Source organism: Ranitomeya imitator, chromosome 4, assembly GCF_032444005.1.
Source record: "Ranitomeya imitator isolate aRanImi1 chromosome 4, aRanImi1.pri, whole genome shotgun sequence".
Taxonomy (NCBI): domain Eukaryota; kingdom Metazoa; phylum Chordata; class Amphibia; order Anura; family Dendrobatidae; genus Ranitomeya; species Ranitomeya imitator.
Genome location: NC_091285.1, coordinates 351,780,493 through 351,797,310, shown reverse-complemented (window position 1 = coordinate 351,797,310; position 16,818 = coordinate 351,780,493). Strand labels below are relative to the sequence as shown.

Below are 16,818 nucleotides of genomic sequence, written 5' to 3'. Positions count from 1 at the left end.
CCAACCGCAGCCATTTAGCACTGCTGATCACACTGTTTTATATACAATAATTATAAGCAAACAAAAATATGGCCACACAGTGCTCCATACTGTATAATGGCCACACATGATGCTCCATACTGTATAATGGCCACACATGATGCTCCATACTGTATAATGGCCACGCAGTGCTCCATACTGTATAATGGCCACACATGATGTTCCATACTGTATAATGGCCACACATGATGCTCCATACTGTATAATGAACACACATGACGCTCAATACTGTATAATGGCCACACATGATGCTCCATACTGTATAATGGCCACACATGATTGTCTATACTGTATAATGGCCACACAGTGCTCCATACTGTAAAATGGCCACACATGATGTTCCATACTGTATAATGGCCACACATGATGCTCCATACTGTATAATGGCCACACATGATGCTCAATACTGTATAATAGCCACACATGATGCTCAATACTGTATAACAGCCACCACACATGATGCTCCATACTGTATAATGGCCACACACAGTTCTCCATAGTGTATAATGGCCACACATGATGCTCCATAGTGTATAATGGCCACACATGATGCTCCATAGTGTATAATGGCCACACATGATGCTCCATAGTTTATAATGGGTATAATGGCCACACATTGCTCCATACTGTATAATGACCACCCACACATAGTGCTCCATACTGTATAACGGCCACACAGTTCTCCATACTGTATAATGATCCCACATAATGTTCAATACTGTATAATGGCCAGAAATGATGCTCCATACTGTATAACGGCCACACATGATGCTCCATACTGTATAACGGCCACACATGATGCTCCATACTGTATAACGGCCCCCCTCCTGTATGCATGGCTCATCTCCCTCCCATCCCATATACATAGCTCATATTACCCCTCCTGTATGCATGACTCATATCTCCCCATGTATGCATGGCTCATATTCCCCCTCCTGTATGCATGGCTCATATTCCCCCCTGTATGTATGGCTCATATCCATCCCCCCCGTATGCATGGCTCATACCCCCCCCCCCCCCCCCGTATGCATGGCTCATATCCCCCCCACCTGTATGCATGGCTCATATTCCCCCCGTATGCATGGCTCATATCCCCCCCACCTGTATCCATGGCTCATATCCCCCCCCTGTATGCATGGCTCATATCCCCCCCTCCTGTATGCATGGCTCATATCCCCCCCTGTATGCATGGCTCATATTCCGCCCCTGTATGCATGGCTTATATTCCCCCCCCCCCTATGCATGGCTCATATCCCCCCCCCCCCCGTATGCATGGCTTATATTCCCCCCTGTATGCATGGCTCATAGTCCGCCCCTGTATGCATGGCTTATCTCTCCGCACCCGCACGGCGCGCCGGCTTATGTCCTCCTTCATCCCCCCTGTCCCTCATACTCATCTGTCCCACTGCATGGCCGTGCCGACATCCCTCGCGCTCTGTCCTGACTCCAGGCGCCGGCGCACGGGCGCAGCACCTTCTTCCTGCTTGAGCGGTCATGTGACACCGCTCATTTAAGGTCATGAATATGCATATATTCATGGCCTTAATGAGCGGTGTCACGTGACCGCTCGTTCAGGACGAGCTGCAGTGCAGACGCCGAGACCATCGCTGGAGCAGGGTGAGTATCTTCTTCAAGGCGGGCGGCGGGGGGGCCCTGGAGGCTGGAGCAGTGGGGGCCCTGGAGCAGTGGGGGCCCTGCCAGCAGGTGTCAGTGTCAGGGCCCACCGGAGGATCCTCCGGTTCTCCGGTGGGCCAGTCCGAGCCTGCATATGTTGGATTTAGAGCATTTAATGTGTATCCTCTGACACACATGATGCTCAATACTGTATAATAGCCACACATGATGCTCAATACTGTATAACAGCCACCACACATGATGCTCCATACTGTATAATGGCCACACACAGTTCTCCATAGTATATAATGGCCACACATGATGCTCCATAGTGTATAATGGCCACACATGATGCTCCATAGTGTATAATGGCCACACATGATGCTCCATAGTGTATAATGGGTATAATGGCCACACATTGCTCCATACTGTATAATGACCACCCACACATAGTGCTCCATACTGTATAACGGCCACACAGTTCTCCATACTGTATAATGATCCCACATAATGCTCAATACTGTATAATGGCCAGAAATGATGCTCCATACTGTATAACGGCCACACATGATGCTCCATACTGTATAACGGCCACACATGATGCTCCATACTGTATAACGGCCCCCCTCCTGTATGCATGGCTCATCTCCCTCCCATCCTATATACATAGCTCATATTACCCCTCCTGTATGCATGGCTCATATACCCCCCCCACCTGTATGCATGGCTCATATTCCCCCCGTATGCATGGCTCATATCCCCCCCACCTGTATCCATGGCTCATATCCCCCCCCCTGTATGCATGGCTCATATCCCCCCCTCCTGTATGCATGGCTCATATCCCCCCCTGTATGCATGGCTCATATTCCGCCCCTGTATGCATGGCTTATATTCCCCCCCCCATGCATGGCTCATATCCCCCCCCCCCCTGTATGCATGGCTTATATTCCCCCCTGTATGCATGGCTCATAGTCCGCCCCTGTATGCATGGCTTATCTCTCCGCACCCGCACGGCGCGCCGGCTTATGTCCTCCTTCATCCCCCCCGTCCCTAATACTCATCTGTCCCACTGCACGGCCGTGCCGACATCCCTCGCGCTCTGTCCTGACTCCAGGGGCCGGCGCACGGGCGCAGCACCTTCTTCCTGCTTGAGCGGTCATGTGACACCGCTCATTTAAGGTCATGAATATGCATATATTCATGGCCTTAATGAGCGGTGTCACGTGACCGCTCGTTCAGGACGAGCTGCAGTGCAGACGCTGAGACCATCGCTGGAGCAGGGTGAGTATCTTCTTCAAGGCGGGCGGCGGGGGGGCCCTGGAGGCTGGAGCAGTGGGGGCCCTGGAGCAGTGGGGGCCCTGCCAGCAGGTGTCAGTGTCAGGGCCCACCGGAGGATCCTCCGGTTCTCCGGTGGGCCAGTCCGAGCCTGCATATGTTGGATTTAGAGCATTTAATGTGTATCCTCTGACTTGTGTGCGAAACATTTCAGCACCAGACTCTTCTAGAGAGCAGCGTGTTCTCGACTATCACATCTCTACAAGCCCTACCTTTTGTTATGTCTCTGTGACATATCGGTAGATACAATACAACATACACTTTGAAGGCGATGTCATATTGAAGTCAATTTTCCCATTTATTAATAGCTTTTCAGCAGGTTCAATAAACAGAGTGAATGAATGTACTGGAATGCCATGATTTCATCGAAACGTCATTTCTAGGGATGGCTATTATCACTTATTTTTTTTAGATCTATGAAACTAAACTCTGTATTGGCAAAGTTGTTTTATCTTTTGACAATATCTTCCAAAAGCTAAAGGTTTAAGGACTAGGAAAATGAATGTAAGATAAGCATACTGTATTCAGAAAGTCATTGAAAATGCATTCAGCAGTAATGAAATACTAGTAGAATCTGCAGAAATAGATTCAGTCCCTAGATACTGCATCCAGGGGCTAGCTCAGTGTAAAATGACTCCCCCTCTTCAGCAAACCTAGTTACCCTTCATGAATTCTGCAAACCTACATTATTTCACTTCGGTAATTGTGAATGGAAAGTTTGTTCAATATTTTTTTAAATGTTCTGTAAGACTGTATAGATAAGGTAATATATGATTATACTATAGTATTACCTTATCATGTAAACATGATATTATTCTATAAAAAAACTAGAGAGGGAATCTGTTACCAGATTTTTTTTCATTTGACTACAGCATAATATAGAGACAGAGACCCTGATTCCAGCAATGTGTCACTTACTGGGTGGCTTTCTGTAGTTTTGATAAAATCATTGCTTTGTTAGCAGGTGATTATCACTAGGACTAGTAACCTGCTGCCGTGTAGTCCTCCATATTAATGAGCTCTGTATAACCCAGCCCCCAACACTGATTGGCCGGTTCCTCTCTACACTGTGCATAGGCAGAAAGCTGCGAATCAGTGGAGTGTGTGGGAGCTGGTTTACAGAGCTCGGCATTCAGAAAAGGCTACTGTCACGCTGTTAGTATGTGATCAGTATTTGAATCAGTATGTGTAAGCCAAAACCAGGAGTGGAACAATCAGAGAGAAAAGATATAATAGAAACACGTCACCACTTCTGCATTTATCACCCACTCCTGGTTTTGGCTTACACATACTGAGGTAACTTACTGACCAAATACTGCTAGTGTGGCCGTATCCTAACTGGTAGATTTGCAGTATATAAAACAGTGATTTTGTCAAAAATACCACACGCAGTCCAGTAAGCGATACATCACTGGAATCAGGTCTCTGCTCTCGGACGGGATAGCAAAAACCTGGTGACTTAATTTAAAAGAGTAATTAATTGACAATGTTATTTACAGTTTGTATTTGTCCGATGTGGACAAGGGACCAAATCTTCGGTCAGTTAATTGCTAGCATACCAGTTCACATGAGAGCGCTCAGGCAAGTGTACATGTAACAAATGTCTGGAGCATTGCATCTCCAAACTCAGTGGGAGTAATAATGACATAGTCACCACATGCAATTACACACAATTACAGTACTTTCCTGGTAATTTACATTTAGATAACTGTTTCTGATCAATGCGCTAATTACTATTTCATTTGCAATGCTCCCTGAATAGTACATAGTGCGACATTGCAGGATTGTAGGAGTCGAGTAATAAATATCACATTGATTCTCAGTTACACGGTATTTAGAATGTGATCAAATCTGAAATAAAAGACATAGATTTTTGAACTGCTATAAGTAATTTTAAAACTGATCCTCAGTATGAGGCCACATTTAGGCCATGTTCACACAGTGCGTTTTTTACCGCGGAACCGCGGCGGTTTTGCCGCTGCGGTTCCGCAGCTGTTTTCCATGCAGGGTACAGTACACTGTACCCTATGGAAAACAGGACACACTGTGCACATGGTCCGGAAATTGTAAAAAAAAAGCCGCGCTGAATAGCTCCCGGAAAAAAGAAGGAGCATGTCAATTCTTCTTCCTGAACCGCAGCGGTTCTGCACCCATAGACCTCCATTGTGAGGTCAAAATCGCAGTAAAACCCGCAGATCAAAAATATATCTGCGGGTTTTACTGCGATTTGATGTGCAGAACCGCTGCAGCAGGAAGTGCGGGGGAGCGGGCGGAAGTGCGTGGGCGGAGTGTGGCTGCCCCCCCGTGCTCCGATCCCGCCCCCCCGTGCTCCGATGCCCCCCCCCCCCGTGCTCCGATGCCCCCCCCAGTGCTCCGATGCCCCCCCCGTGCCCTAATCTCCCCCCCTTATACTTACCCGGCGTCCCGGTGTCCGTCCGGCCGTCTTCTCCCTGGGCGCCGCCATCTTGCAAAATGGCGGGCGCATGCGCAGTGCGCCCGCCGAATCTGCCGGCCGGCAGATTCGCTCCAAAGTGCATTTTGATCACTGAGATATAACCTATCTCAGTGATCAAAATAAAAAAATAGTAAATGACACCCCCCCCACTTTGTCACCCCCATTGGTAGGGACAATAAAAAAATTAAGAATTTTTTTTTTTTTTTTTTTCACTAAGGTTAGAATAGGGTTAGGGTTAGGGGTAGGGTTAGGGGTAGGGTTAGGGGTAGGGTTAGGGGTAGGGTTAGGGTTAGGGGTAGGGTTAGGGGTAGGGTTAGGGTTAGGGTTAGGGGTAGGGTTAGGGGTAGGGGTAGGGTTAGGGGTAGGGTTAGGGGTAGGGTTAGGGGTAGGGGTAGGGTTAGGGGTAGGAGTAGGGTTAGGGGTAGGGGTAGGGTTAGGGGTAGGGTTAGGGGTAGGGGTAGGGGTAGGGTTAGGGTTAGGGGTAGGGTTAGGGTATTTTCAGCCATTTTAGCCCTAAAAAGCTTCCTAGGAAACACACAGTAAAAAAAGGATAAAAAAACGCATCAAAAACGCATCAAAAACGCATCAAAAAAGGACAAAAAAAGGACCTGCGTTTTCTGCCAAGAGCTGCAGTTTTTTAAAAAAACTGTCCTGAAAAAAAAAGGATGGAAATCCTGAACGTGTGAACATACCCTTACACCTTCAGTATTTGGTCAGTATTTTACCTCAGTATGTGTAAGCCGAAACCAGGAGTGGGACAATTAGAGGAAACGTATAATAGAAACATATGCACCACTTCTGTATTTATCACCCACTCCTGGTTTTGGCTTACAAATACTGAGGTAAAATACTGACCAAATACTGAGCATGTGAACATAGCCTAAGAATGTATGTTATAGGGGTTATGCACCTTTTGCTATTAATGGAGAATTAATAAACTGGAGACCCTAGTGATTACCAAAATGAAATGCCTACAGTTCCTCTATATTCCAAAATGAAAGTTGCCATGTCTAATACTACATAGCTTGCATTTATTACTTTACTGTTATTTGCAGAATTGTTCCTTAGCTCACTGACTTGTAAGCATTTGACTTATCTCTTAGGTAAAGGAAGGAATGCATCTCCTCATCACTGGCCCCAATGGTTGTGGTAAAAGTTCCCTGTTCAGAATTCTGGGGGGTTTGTGGCCAGTTTATGAAGGAGTACTATATAAACCTCCGCCAGAGAAGATGTTTTATATCCCACAAAGGTGCGTATTATTGTTATTCTACTATTTCCACGGAGAAGTTTTTGTTTAGTTGTGATAGAGAAAGATGTATTGTTTCATTAACAATGTTGTAAGAAGATGGGAGAATTAGAGATGGGAGAAGCGATTCCACCTGTCGCGGTCAGTAATCTGTGACTGGTGGACACGAGGCTTGCGAATCTCCTTACCCCCTAGTCCCAGCATCCCCAGCTCCTCTTTTGAGTAGCCGGTCTGGTGTGATGCCATCACTAGTGTGTGAAACGCACACAATTTCACACCAGCCCGGAAAATCAAAAGAAGAGCCCGGAATGCTGGGATGCAATGAGATTCACAGACCTTTAGTCCACTGGTCACATATCAATGACCTGGCCAGTGGACCTGCGAATCAACTGTCCCAGCTTTACTCGCAATAATTCAATTCCTTATACTCCTTAAAAAGGGGTATTCCAGTTATGAGGAGTTCACAGAGGGAGATAACCTAGTATTATCTCCATTAGGCCGGGATCACACATGCGAGAAACACGTCCGTGTCTCGCATGTGAAATCCAAGCTCTGGCGCCGGCACTCCAGAGTGGAGCGTGCAGCTCCATGTGTTGATATGTGGCCGCATGCTGGAGTGCCGGCGCCAGAGCTTGGATTTCACATGCGAGACACGGACGTGTTTCTCGCACGTGTGATCCCGGCCTTAGTCCCACATACTTAGAATGGGCCAGCTCTGCACACGTGCATATGTCCTGGTGATCAATGGGGGTCCAGCGGCTGGACCACCAGTTACTTTCACCCCTATGGATAGATGATGACTTGTTATACCTGGATTACCCTATTAAATCTATCTACCGATTACCTAGAATGTCAGGAAATCATTCACAGGATTGCAATATAATATTACATTTTACAAGACCAGAAGCAAAGAAAGTTCGGAAATTCTTCCAATGAAGTAAGCAATAATAGTGAAAGATATTAGCTATCAGTTATTGGGAGATTTTGTCTTTTTATCTATAAAATGAAGCTTTATATACCTTTGTTATGACCGTCTGATATTCCAGACTAACTAATTACATGCATAACCTAGGTAATAAATATTGGATTAATGGTGTCAGATCGTAGCACGCTCACCAATCACTAGAACAAATGTACAATTGCTGGGACGACTCCTCTGGATGGGTGATAAATGTTACATTTGGTGGTAGGGGGAACATTTGAAGTGGACCTTACAATATCATTTTACAATATACAAGATTTTACTATATTAAAGTGCATACATTATTAAATTGATCTGTTAGATCTGATGAGGCTGGTGTACATACTTTGAAAATCTGTATCAGAATGGTTATTTAGTCCTGATATTAAGATTGGTATTTTAAGAGTCCATCTCACTTTAATATTTGGCAGGGACTTTCCCAATGGGTTATATAGCCATTCTGACACTATCCTCATCAGATCTAAGAGATTATTTTTTTACGGCATGCAGTTTATATTGTAAAATCTGGTGACATGTATCCTTTAATGATGACATTTCATCATGCTATGTAATATGTTTCTATAACAATATTCTTTTTCTAATCATAGGTTTTATTTTTTGGAATATTTTGTGATAAATTAAAAGTATAAGGTCATTGTGTTAACCTTTTACATAGCTGCTCTTATTGAACATTGCATATAAGAATTTCAGCAGGAATCGATCCCGCATACGCACCCCTCACAGATTGTGCAATGTATAGGGCTTTTATAAAGATACTGTACTGTGTGTCCTGGAAAGCCCTTTCAACCTTTCTTGTTGTAAATAGTATGAAACTTATAAATAAAAACTTTTTCCAGAGTTTTCTAAATATTTTTCCTTAAGTGCTTTCATCTTGGGTTTGGCTTGGTGAGAATAACAGATTGGACCAATTCAGATTGAATAGGCTTACCCAGATACAATATAATCCTTCTTACTGCGGCTTAGATTGACGTTGGCTTCTTTCATTTCCTCATTTGGATCAATGTGTGTTGCATTATAAATCTTTTTTTCTAGCAATAAGACTTCAGAATTAGTCCATCTGTTACTGTGACTGTCCAGTTAGAGATGTTGGCAAGCGACAATGCTAAACAGGTATTTGGATTTGTTACGCTATATACAGGTGCTTCTCACAATATTAGAATATCATCAAAAAGTTAATTTATTTGAGTTATTCATTACAAAAAGTGAAACTCATATATTATATAGAGTCATTACAAACAGAGTGATGTATTTCAAGTGTTTATTTTTGCTAATGTTGATGATTATGGCTTACAACCAATGGAAACCCAAAAAGTCATTATCTCAGTAAATTAGAACCAATCAAAGCGATCAGATGCAGTGTGACCTGGCAGTGACCACCCTATACTAACTCATTCTAGCTGCGGATTTGTACAAGGCACTCTATCACTATATGGCCATGCTGGGCCTTGTGGTGCCATAAAAGCCTGTGCCGTCACAGTTCGTCCTGCTGCTTCCTGTGCTCCTGCTGCTGAATAAGAAGAAAGAAGAGTTCCTAATCCTTGCCTGATCTTTCCTAACCCACACCAATCCCCCCTTTTTCCCCAATTTTCCCCCTCTCCACCCTCACTTCTGCCACCGAGCACTGATCAGGACTTGATCGCTGATCAACATCCATGCAAGCTGTTTTACACAACTTTTCTTTTCACTAACTATCCCCCCTACCTTCCTTTGCATGGCCTCTGTGTGTGACTCCTACAGCTGCCGAGCCACTAATCAGACGTACACCACTGATTACCACCTGTGCTTGTTTTTGGCAAGGACTTTTTTTTTAGTCTATTTTTTTCATCCCCTTTTTGCACCATATTGATGCGTGTGTCCTACAGCCGTCGAGTGCTGGTTGGTGACGAACATCACTAACCAGCAGTTGTTTGAAGGTTTTTTTTGTTCAAAAAGAATCTTGGAAAAATCATTTAGATTAGTTGATAGGATTAGATTAGGAACAGGAGAATATACCATAGTAATTGTTGTCTACTATAGTACTTTTTACTGCATTGAGTTAGTGTCAGATAGTAAAGCGTTAAAAAAAAATTAAAATATGGACAGTAAAGTATACTGTAGTAACCATTGTCTACTGCATTATTAATTTACTAAATTGAGTTAGTGTAAGCTCATAAAAAAATAATCATCCTACAACCGTCGAGCACTGATCACTGATGCACATCAGTAATCAACCTCTGGTTGTTGTTTTTTTTCTGAAAAGAGAATAAAAAAATTTAGATTACAGACAGTAAAATATACTGTAGTAATCGTCATCTACTGCAGTGTTTTAAATGGCACTGAGTTAGTGTCAGTGTGGAAAAAAAGAGTCATCCATGCGTCTATCCTACAGTTGTCAAGCGCTGATCACTGACGCACATCAGTGATCAACCTCCGGTTGTTGCTTTTTTATTTTTAACTTTTTCTTTCTTTTCTAAGTAAGAAGCAATTACGCCAAGCATTCACACACACATCTGAATAAGATTTGGTACACACAAACACCACATGTAAAAAAAATGTCCCGCTCGTCCCACTCACTGTATTTAGCGGAGGAAGCATACGCCTTCCTTGCCTTCGACACTGATGGTGAGGGAGAGGATCCCACCTTCCTTTTTTTTCCTACTCCTCTTTCTCAAGTAATTGTATTCAGCATGGTTATGACCCATAAACGTTTTGAGGTCAACCAAAAATCTTTGCATTACAATGATAATGCACAATGTCCTCAACTTTGACTGTCATTTCAAAGTTTAGGATTTATGAAAACAAGAACTCCTGGATTGAACCCCCTTGATGCCCCGTGTCACCTCTACGTAGATAACTTTTATGCCAGCATCCCACTCTTCAAATCCCTCTTTGCGCGAGCTACCACAGCCTGCAGTACTGTCCGCAGAAATCAGAGAAGCCTCCCTAAGAGTCTAATTGGGCAGCTGCTCAGAATGGGTGAGAGCAGAGCCCAATGTAGCAACAACATGCTGGTTGTCAAGTACAAGGACGAGAGAAATGTCTATTTCTTGACCGTCATACATGGTGATGACAGCACCCCAGCACTGTACGAGGTACCTCTACACAGGTCCGCAAACCACACTGTGTACAGGGGTACAATAAAAACATGGGGGGAGTTGATCTTTCTGGTCAAAGGTCCTCCAGCTGTACAGTGCCATGAGAAAAGCCAAGGTATGGTTCAAGAAGCTGGCTGTGCACATCATACAGATGGCAATGTACAGCGCTTTTGTGCTATCACAATGTGCAGTCCAGACTGGTATGATGTACCTTCAGTTCCGGGAGGTGATGATCAAGACCCTAATCTTTGTAGATTAGGAAGGATTCGGCCCCAGTACTTCCGAAACTGAAGGTGCTCTTATCGTATCAGGCCAACATTTCCCTGCGGAAATCCCTAAAACCACAAAGAAAGGAAGGTCACAAAAGATGTGCCGAGTGTGTTACAGAAGGAGGATTCACAAGAACACCAATTATCAATGCGACACAAACACAACTCGTGTATGCCAACCTGACGAACACAACCTGATGCATTCTACACAACGTACGTATGCCACCACATTAAAAAATTCACATAGCAGGAAACAGTAGATCATTTAAAAAATGGGGTCACTTGTGGGGCATTTCCACTGTTTAGGCACATCGGGGCTCTTCAAACGAGACATGATGCTCAGAGACAATTCCATTAAAGTCTGCATTCCAAAACATCACTCTCTTCCTTCTGAGCCCTGCCGTGCCCTCCAAACAGTGGTTTTCCTTCACATATTGGGCATCAGCATACTTAGGAGAAACTGCACAACAGATTTTTGGGTCCATTTTCTACTGTTATCCTTGTAAAAATAACAAAATTTGGGGCTTAAAGATAAATTTTGTTGAAAAAATTTAATTTTTCTCTTTTCACAACTCAACGTTATAATTTTCTGTGAATCACGTAGGGGTTCAAGGTGCTCACCACGCATTTAGATAAATTCATTGGGGGGTCTATTTTGCAAATGGGGTCACTTGTGGGGGGATTTCCACTCCATTTAGAGGCACAACATTGGCTCTCTAAATGCGACTTGGCGTCCTCTCTGCAGCCAATTTTGCGTTCAAGAAGTCAAAAGGTATTCCTTCCCTTCTGAGCCCTGCTGTGCGCCCAAACAGTGGTTTTCCCCCATATATTTAGTATCAGCGTACTCAGGAGAAATTGCACAACAAATTTTATTGTCTATTTTCTCCTGTTACCCTTGTAAAAATTGGGTCTAAGGTATAATTTTTGCGAAAAAAAAAGTTAAATGTCCAGTCACTTCAAATGTGATGTGGTCTCTAATAAATGGTTTTGTAAATTTTGTTGGAAAAATTAGAAATCGCTTGTCAACTTTTAACTCTTAAAACTTCCTAACAAAAAAAATTATGTTTCAAAAATCATGCTGATGTAAAGTAGACATGTGGGAAATGTTATTTCTTAACTATTTTGTGTGACATACAGTACAGACCAAAAGTTTGGACACACCTTCTCATTTAAAGATTTTTCTGTATTTTTATGACTATGAAAATTGTACATTCACACTGAAGGCATCAAAACTATGAATTAACACATGTGGAATTATATACTTAACAAAAAAGTGAGAAACAACTGAAATTATGTCTTATATTCTAATTTCTTCAAAGTAGCCACCTTTTGCTTTGATGACTGCTTTGCACACTCTTGGCATTCTCTTGATGAGCTTCAAGAGGTAGTCGTAAGTCGGAAGCATCCATTACTCAATCGCCTCTGCTACATAGAGGTGATACACAGATCACCTCTATGCAGCAGAATTACAGCATTGCTATGAGCGCCGACCACAGGGTGGTGCTCATAGCAATCTGCCATCAACAACCATAGAGGTCTCGAGGAGACCTCGGGTTGTGATGGCAACGCACCGATGACCCCTGATCACGTGACAGGGGTCAGCAGTGCACGTACTTACGGCCGCGTGGCCGGCAGCGCTTGTTAAATACCGCTGTCAGAGTTTGACAGCGGCATGTAACTAGTTAATGGGCGCGGGCGGATCGCCATTCTGCTCACGCCCATTGCGGGCACATGTCACCTGTTGAAAACAGCTGACATGTCGCGGCTTTGAGGTGGGCTCACCACCGGAGCCCACCTCAAAGCGGGGGGATACTGCCAGCTGACGTACTATTCCGTCAGCTGGCAGAAAGGGGTTAAAATTGCAAGATTTTCCAATTTTTTGCCAAATTTCCATTTTTTATTTCACAAATAAACGCAAGTCATATGGAATAAATTTTGCTACTATCATGAAGTACAATATGACACGAAAAACATTCTAAGAATCAGTGGAATCCATTGAAGCGCTCCAGAGTTATTACCTCATAAAATAACACTGGTCAGAATTGTAAAATTTGGCCTGGTCATGAAAGTGAAAACAGGCTTGAGAGGCAAAGGGGTTAAGAGTGAGACAACATAGTTTGGCTGGCTGCATAGACAGTACTCCATCCAGCAGCAGCAGGAAATAGCCACTCAATTGTGAAACAAAATTCTTCTGCCAGTGCCCACCATTGGCGGGAGTAGGTTTGGCCATGCAGCTAGCCCTCAGGCCAGTCGCATGTGTAGTCTCACCCTTGGTAGTAGAACATTGCAGTTTTAATATTTTGCATTAGTATATGGGAATAAACATTTGTATCAAATAGCAAATTATATACTGAACTGTGTGCTCTCTATATAATCCAATATTTTTCAGGCCATATATGTCAATTGGAACATTGAGAGATCAAGTAATCTATCCTGATTTAGTGGATGACATGCATGAAAAAGGATATGAAGACGAAGATCTTGAACGTATTCTTGACATTGTACATCTAAATCATATTGTACAAAGGGAAGGAGGTAAGTTTTTTTCCCTCTATGGCTCAGTCACAATGCTGTACAACAGTCTGTACAGTATCTATAAAATTCCATGAATATTACTATGCACATTTCCACTTCCAGAAAGCGCATGCACTTATTTTGAAATCGCAATGATTTTTGGATTGTATTTTCCACTGTGGCAGCCTTGTCTACAAAGTAAAATACTACTTTGAATTTTCACTAATCGCTACTGCAATTAAAATACAATACAGCTCACATGCCTCAGTACAAATCATTGTGAATCCCAAGTCTGTTGCAGGAGATTGGAATTAATCAATTTAGATCCATACACTAATTTAGGTGCATGATTTATGTTGCCCATGAGCCTTGAGCAGGTATAGATTTCAACTACAACATACGCCAGTTATCTCCCCTACTACAAAGCCCTAACCACTTTTAGCAAAACGTTGGCTAGTGCAAAAGTACCTAAATTTTGTGGCTTTCTAACAAATGTAGCAAATTTTGTGATTTTTTGACACCGCAAAACTGCTCGTATGTATATTTTTTTAACATAAATTTGCTTTTCCCTTTGCTTTTCTTTCACATTGATGTTAGTATAATATGGATTGGCAAATTGACCAAATCTCATTAACACATAAACTAACTCTGAGGGTATGTTCAGAGCAGTAATCGGTAAAAACATTACTTAGACATATCGGATTGCTTCTAATTTTTATGTGTATATACAGGTTGGGATGCTGTATCAGATTGGAAAGATGTTTTATCAGGAGGCGAGAAGCAAAGGATGGGTATGGCACGAATGTTCTATCACAAGTAAGAAAATTATGAGGCTTTTAGCAAATTAATTGCAATCAGTACACATTTTGTTTGATGTTTTCGTCTTTGATAAATGGATTTTCTATGTTTGAACCTTTAAGTACTTGACAGCTGAGAAGGAAAGCAGAATCGTAAGAGGCTTTAAAAGTAAATCAATCATAATCATATATATTAAATAAATGAATAACACATGAAATAATTGGATGGCTGAAAGAATGTACAGGATATACAGTGGGTACGGAAAGTATTCAGACCCCTTTCACTCTTTGTTTCATTCCAGCCATTTGGTAAATTTAAAAAGTTAATATTTTTCCACATTAATGTACACTCTGCATCCCATCGTGACTGAAAAAAACAAATGAAGAAATTTTGCAAGTTTAATAAAAAAAGAAAAACTGAAATATCCCATGATCATACAGTAAGTATTCAGACCCTTTGCTCAGACACTCACATTTAAGACTCATGCAGACACTCATACTTAAGTCATATGCTGTCCATTTCCTTGTGATCCACCTTGAGATGGCTCTACTCCTTCACTGGAGTCCAGCTTTGTTTAATTAAACTGATAGGACTTGATTTGGAAAGGTACACATCTGTCTATATAAGACATCACAGTGCATTCCAGACCAAATGAGAATCATGAGGTCAAAGGAACTGGCCAAGGAGCTCAGAGACAGAATTGTGGCGAGGCCCAGATCTGACCAAGGTTACAACAGAATTTCTGCAGTACTCAAGGTTCCTAAGAGCACAGTGGCCTCTATAATCCTTACATGGAAGAAGTTTGGGACCACCAGAGGTCTTCCTAGACCTGGCTGTCCAGCCAAACTGAGCAATCGTGGGAGAAGAGCCTTGGTGAGAGAGGTAAAGAAGAACCCCAAGATCACTGTGGCTGAGCTCCAGAGATGCAGTAGGGAGATGGGAGGAAGCTCCACAAAGTCAACTATCCCTGAAGCCCTCCACCAGTCAGGCCTTTATGGCAGAGTGGTCCAAACAAAAGCTGCTCCTCAGTGCAAGACATATGAAAGCCTGCATAGAGTTTGTTAAAAAACACATGAAGGACTCCCAGACTATGAGAAATAAGATTCTCTGGTCTGATGAAACGAAGGTAGACCTTTTTGGTGATAATTCTAAGTGGTACGTGTGGAAAAAAACAGGCACTGCTCATCACCTGCCCAATACAATCCCAACAGTGAACATGGTGGTGGCAGCATCATGCTATGAGGGGTGTTTTTCAGCTGCAGGGACAGGACGACTGGTTGTCATTGAAGGAAACATGAATGCGGCCAAGTACAAAGATATCCTGGATGAAAACCTCTATCAGAGTGCTCTGGACCTCAGACTTGGCCGAAGGTTCACCTTCCAACAAGAAAATGACCCTAAGCACACAGCTAAAAAGCTAAAATAACAAAGGAGTGGCTTCAGAACAACTTTGTGACTATTCTTGACTGGCCCAGGCACAGCCCTGGTCTAAACCCAATTGAGCATCTCTGGAGAGACCTGAAAATGGCTGTCCACCAACGTTCACCATCCAACCTGACGGAACTGGAGAGGATCTGCGAGTAAGAATGGCAGAGGATCCCCAAATCCAGGTGTGAAAAACTTGTTGCATCATTCCCAAGAAGACACTGTACTAGCTCAAAAGGGTGCTTCTACTCAATACTGAGCAAAGGGTCTGAATATGACCATGTGATATTTCAGTTTTTCTTTTTTAATAAATTTGCAAAAATTATTACATTTCTGTTTTTTTTTCAGTCAAGATGGGGTGCAAAGTGTACATTAATGAGAAAAAAAATTAACTTTTTTGAATTTACATAATGGCTGCAATGAAACAAAGAGTGAAAAATTGAAAGGGGTATCAATACTTTCCGTACCCACTGTAATTCTGTCAGGTATGTAGTGAAAATAGATAATACAAGCATGGCTGCAAAACATAAAGTGATTGTTACTTTATTTTGTTATAAAGCGCCGAGTTTGATGTTCAGGGGACACAGGATCAAAAAGTGAAAACAGCGGCACAAGTGCAGGCCAAATACAGCTGGGTAAAAGGTGTGCAGAGCAGCAAACTCCCCGATTCCATGGCAGTCACATGAGCAACACAGAGGAGAAAATCGCAAGCTCCAAAAGAAGTGGGCTCTTATTTCACACAAACATGTTCAACGTTTTAACCTCCATGCAGCTTGGCACTTACTTTTCAGCTGCCTAAGGCAGTGGCCCCATATAGGCCCCAATTTTAAGCACCCACTGTTCTGACACAAGCAGTCTTTTCTCTGTACTGGTGATGTGCTTCAAGGAGCTTGGTTATCTGGCTGGGTTTACTAGCTAGTCTGACATGGCTGTTGTAGGTGGAGAGAAGAGCGCTGTCTTACATGGTGAACTGTACTAGAAAGCCAATCTTCTTCATCACATCACCAAAACATAGGGAAAGGACGGAAACTCCCTGCCTGTGTCCAAGCAACTGCAGAAGCTCCAGT

General features: G+C 43.0%; 1 protein-coding gene across 1 annotated transcript in view; it reads left to right on the top strand.

The window, feature by feature from the left end:
• Window positions 1–16,818, top strand: part of ABCD2 (ATP binding cassette subfamily D member 2) — an 84,222-nt gene that overhangs the window by 45,620 nt on the left and 21,784 nt on the right. The window contains exons 6-8 of the mRNA XM_069765009.1: window positions 6,547–6,692; window positions 13,404–13,549; window positions 14,260–14,344. Coding sequence (XP_069621110.1) covers window positions 6,547–6,692; window positions 13,404–13,549; window positions 14,260–14,344 — 377 coding nt within the window. The remainder of the gene's footprint in view (window positions 1–6,546; window positions 6,693–13,403; window positions 13,550–14,259; window positions 14,345–16,818) is intronic.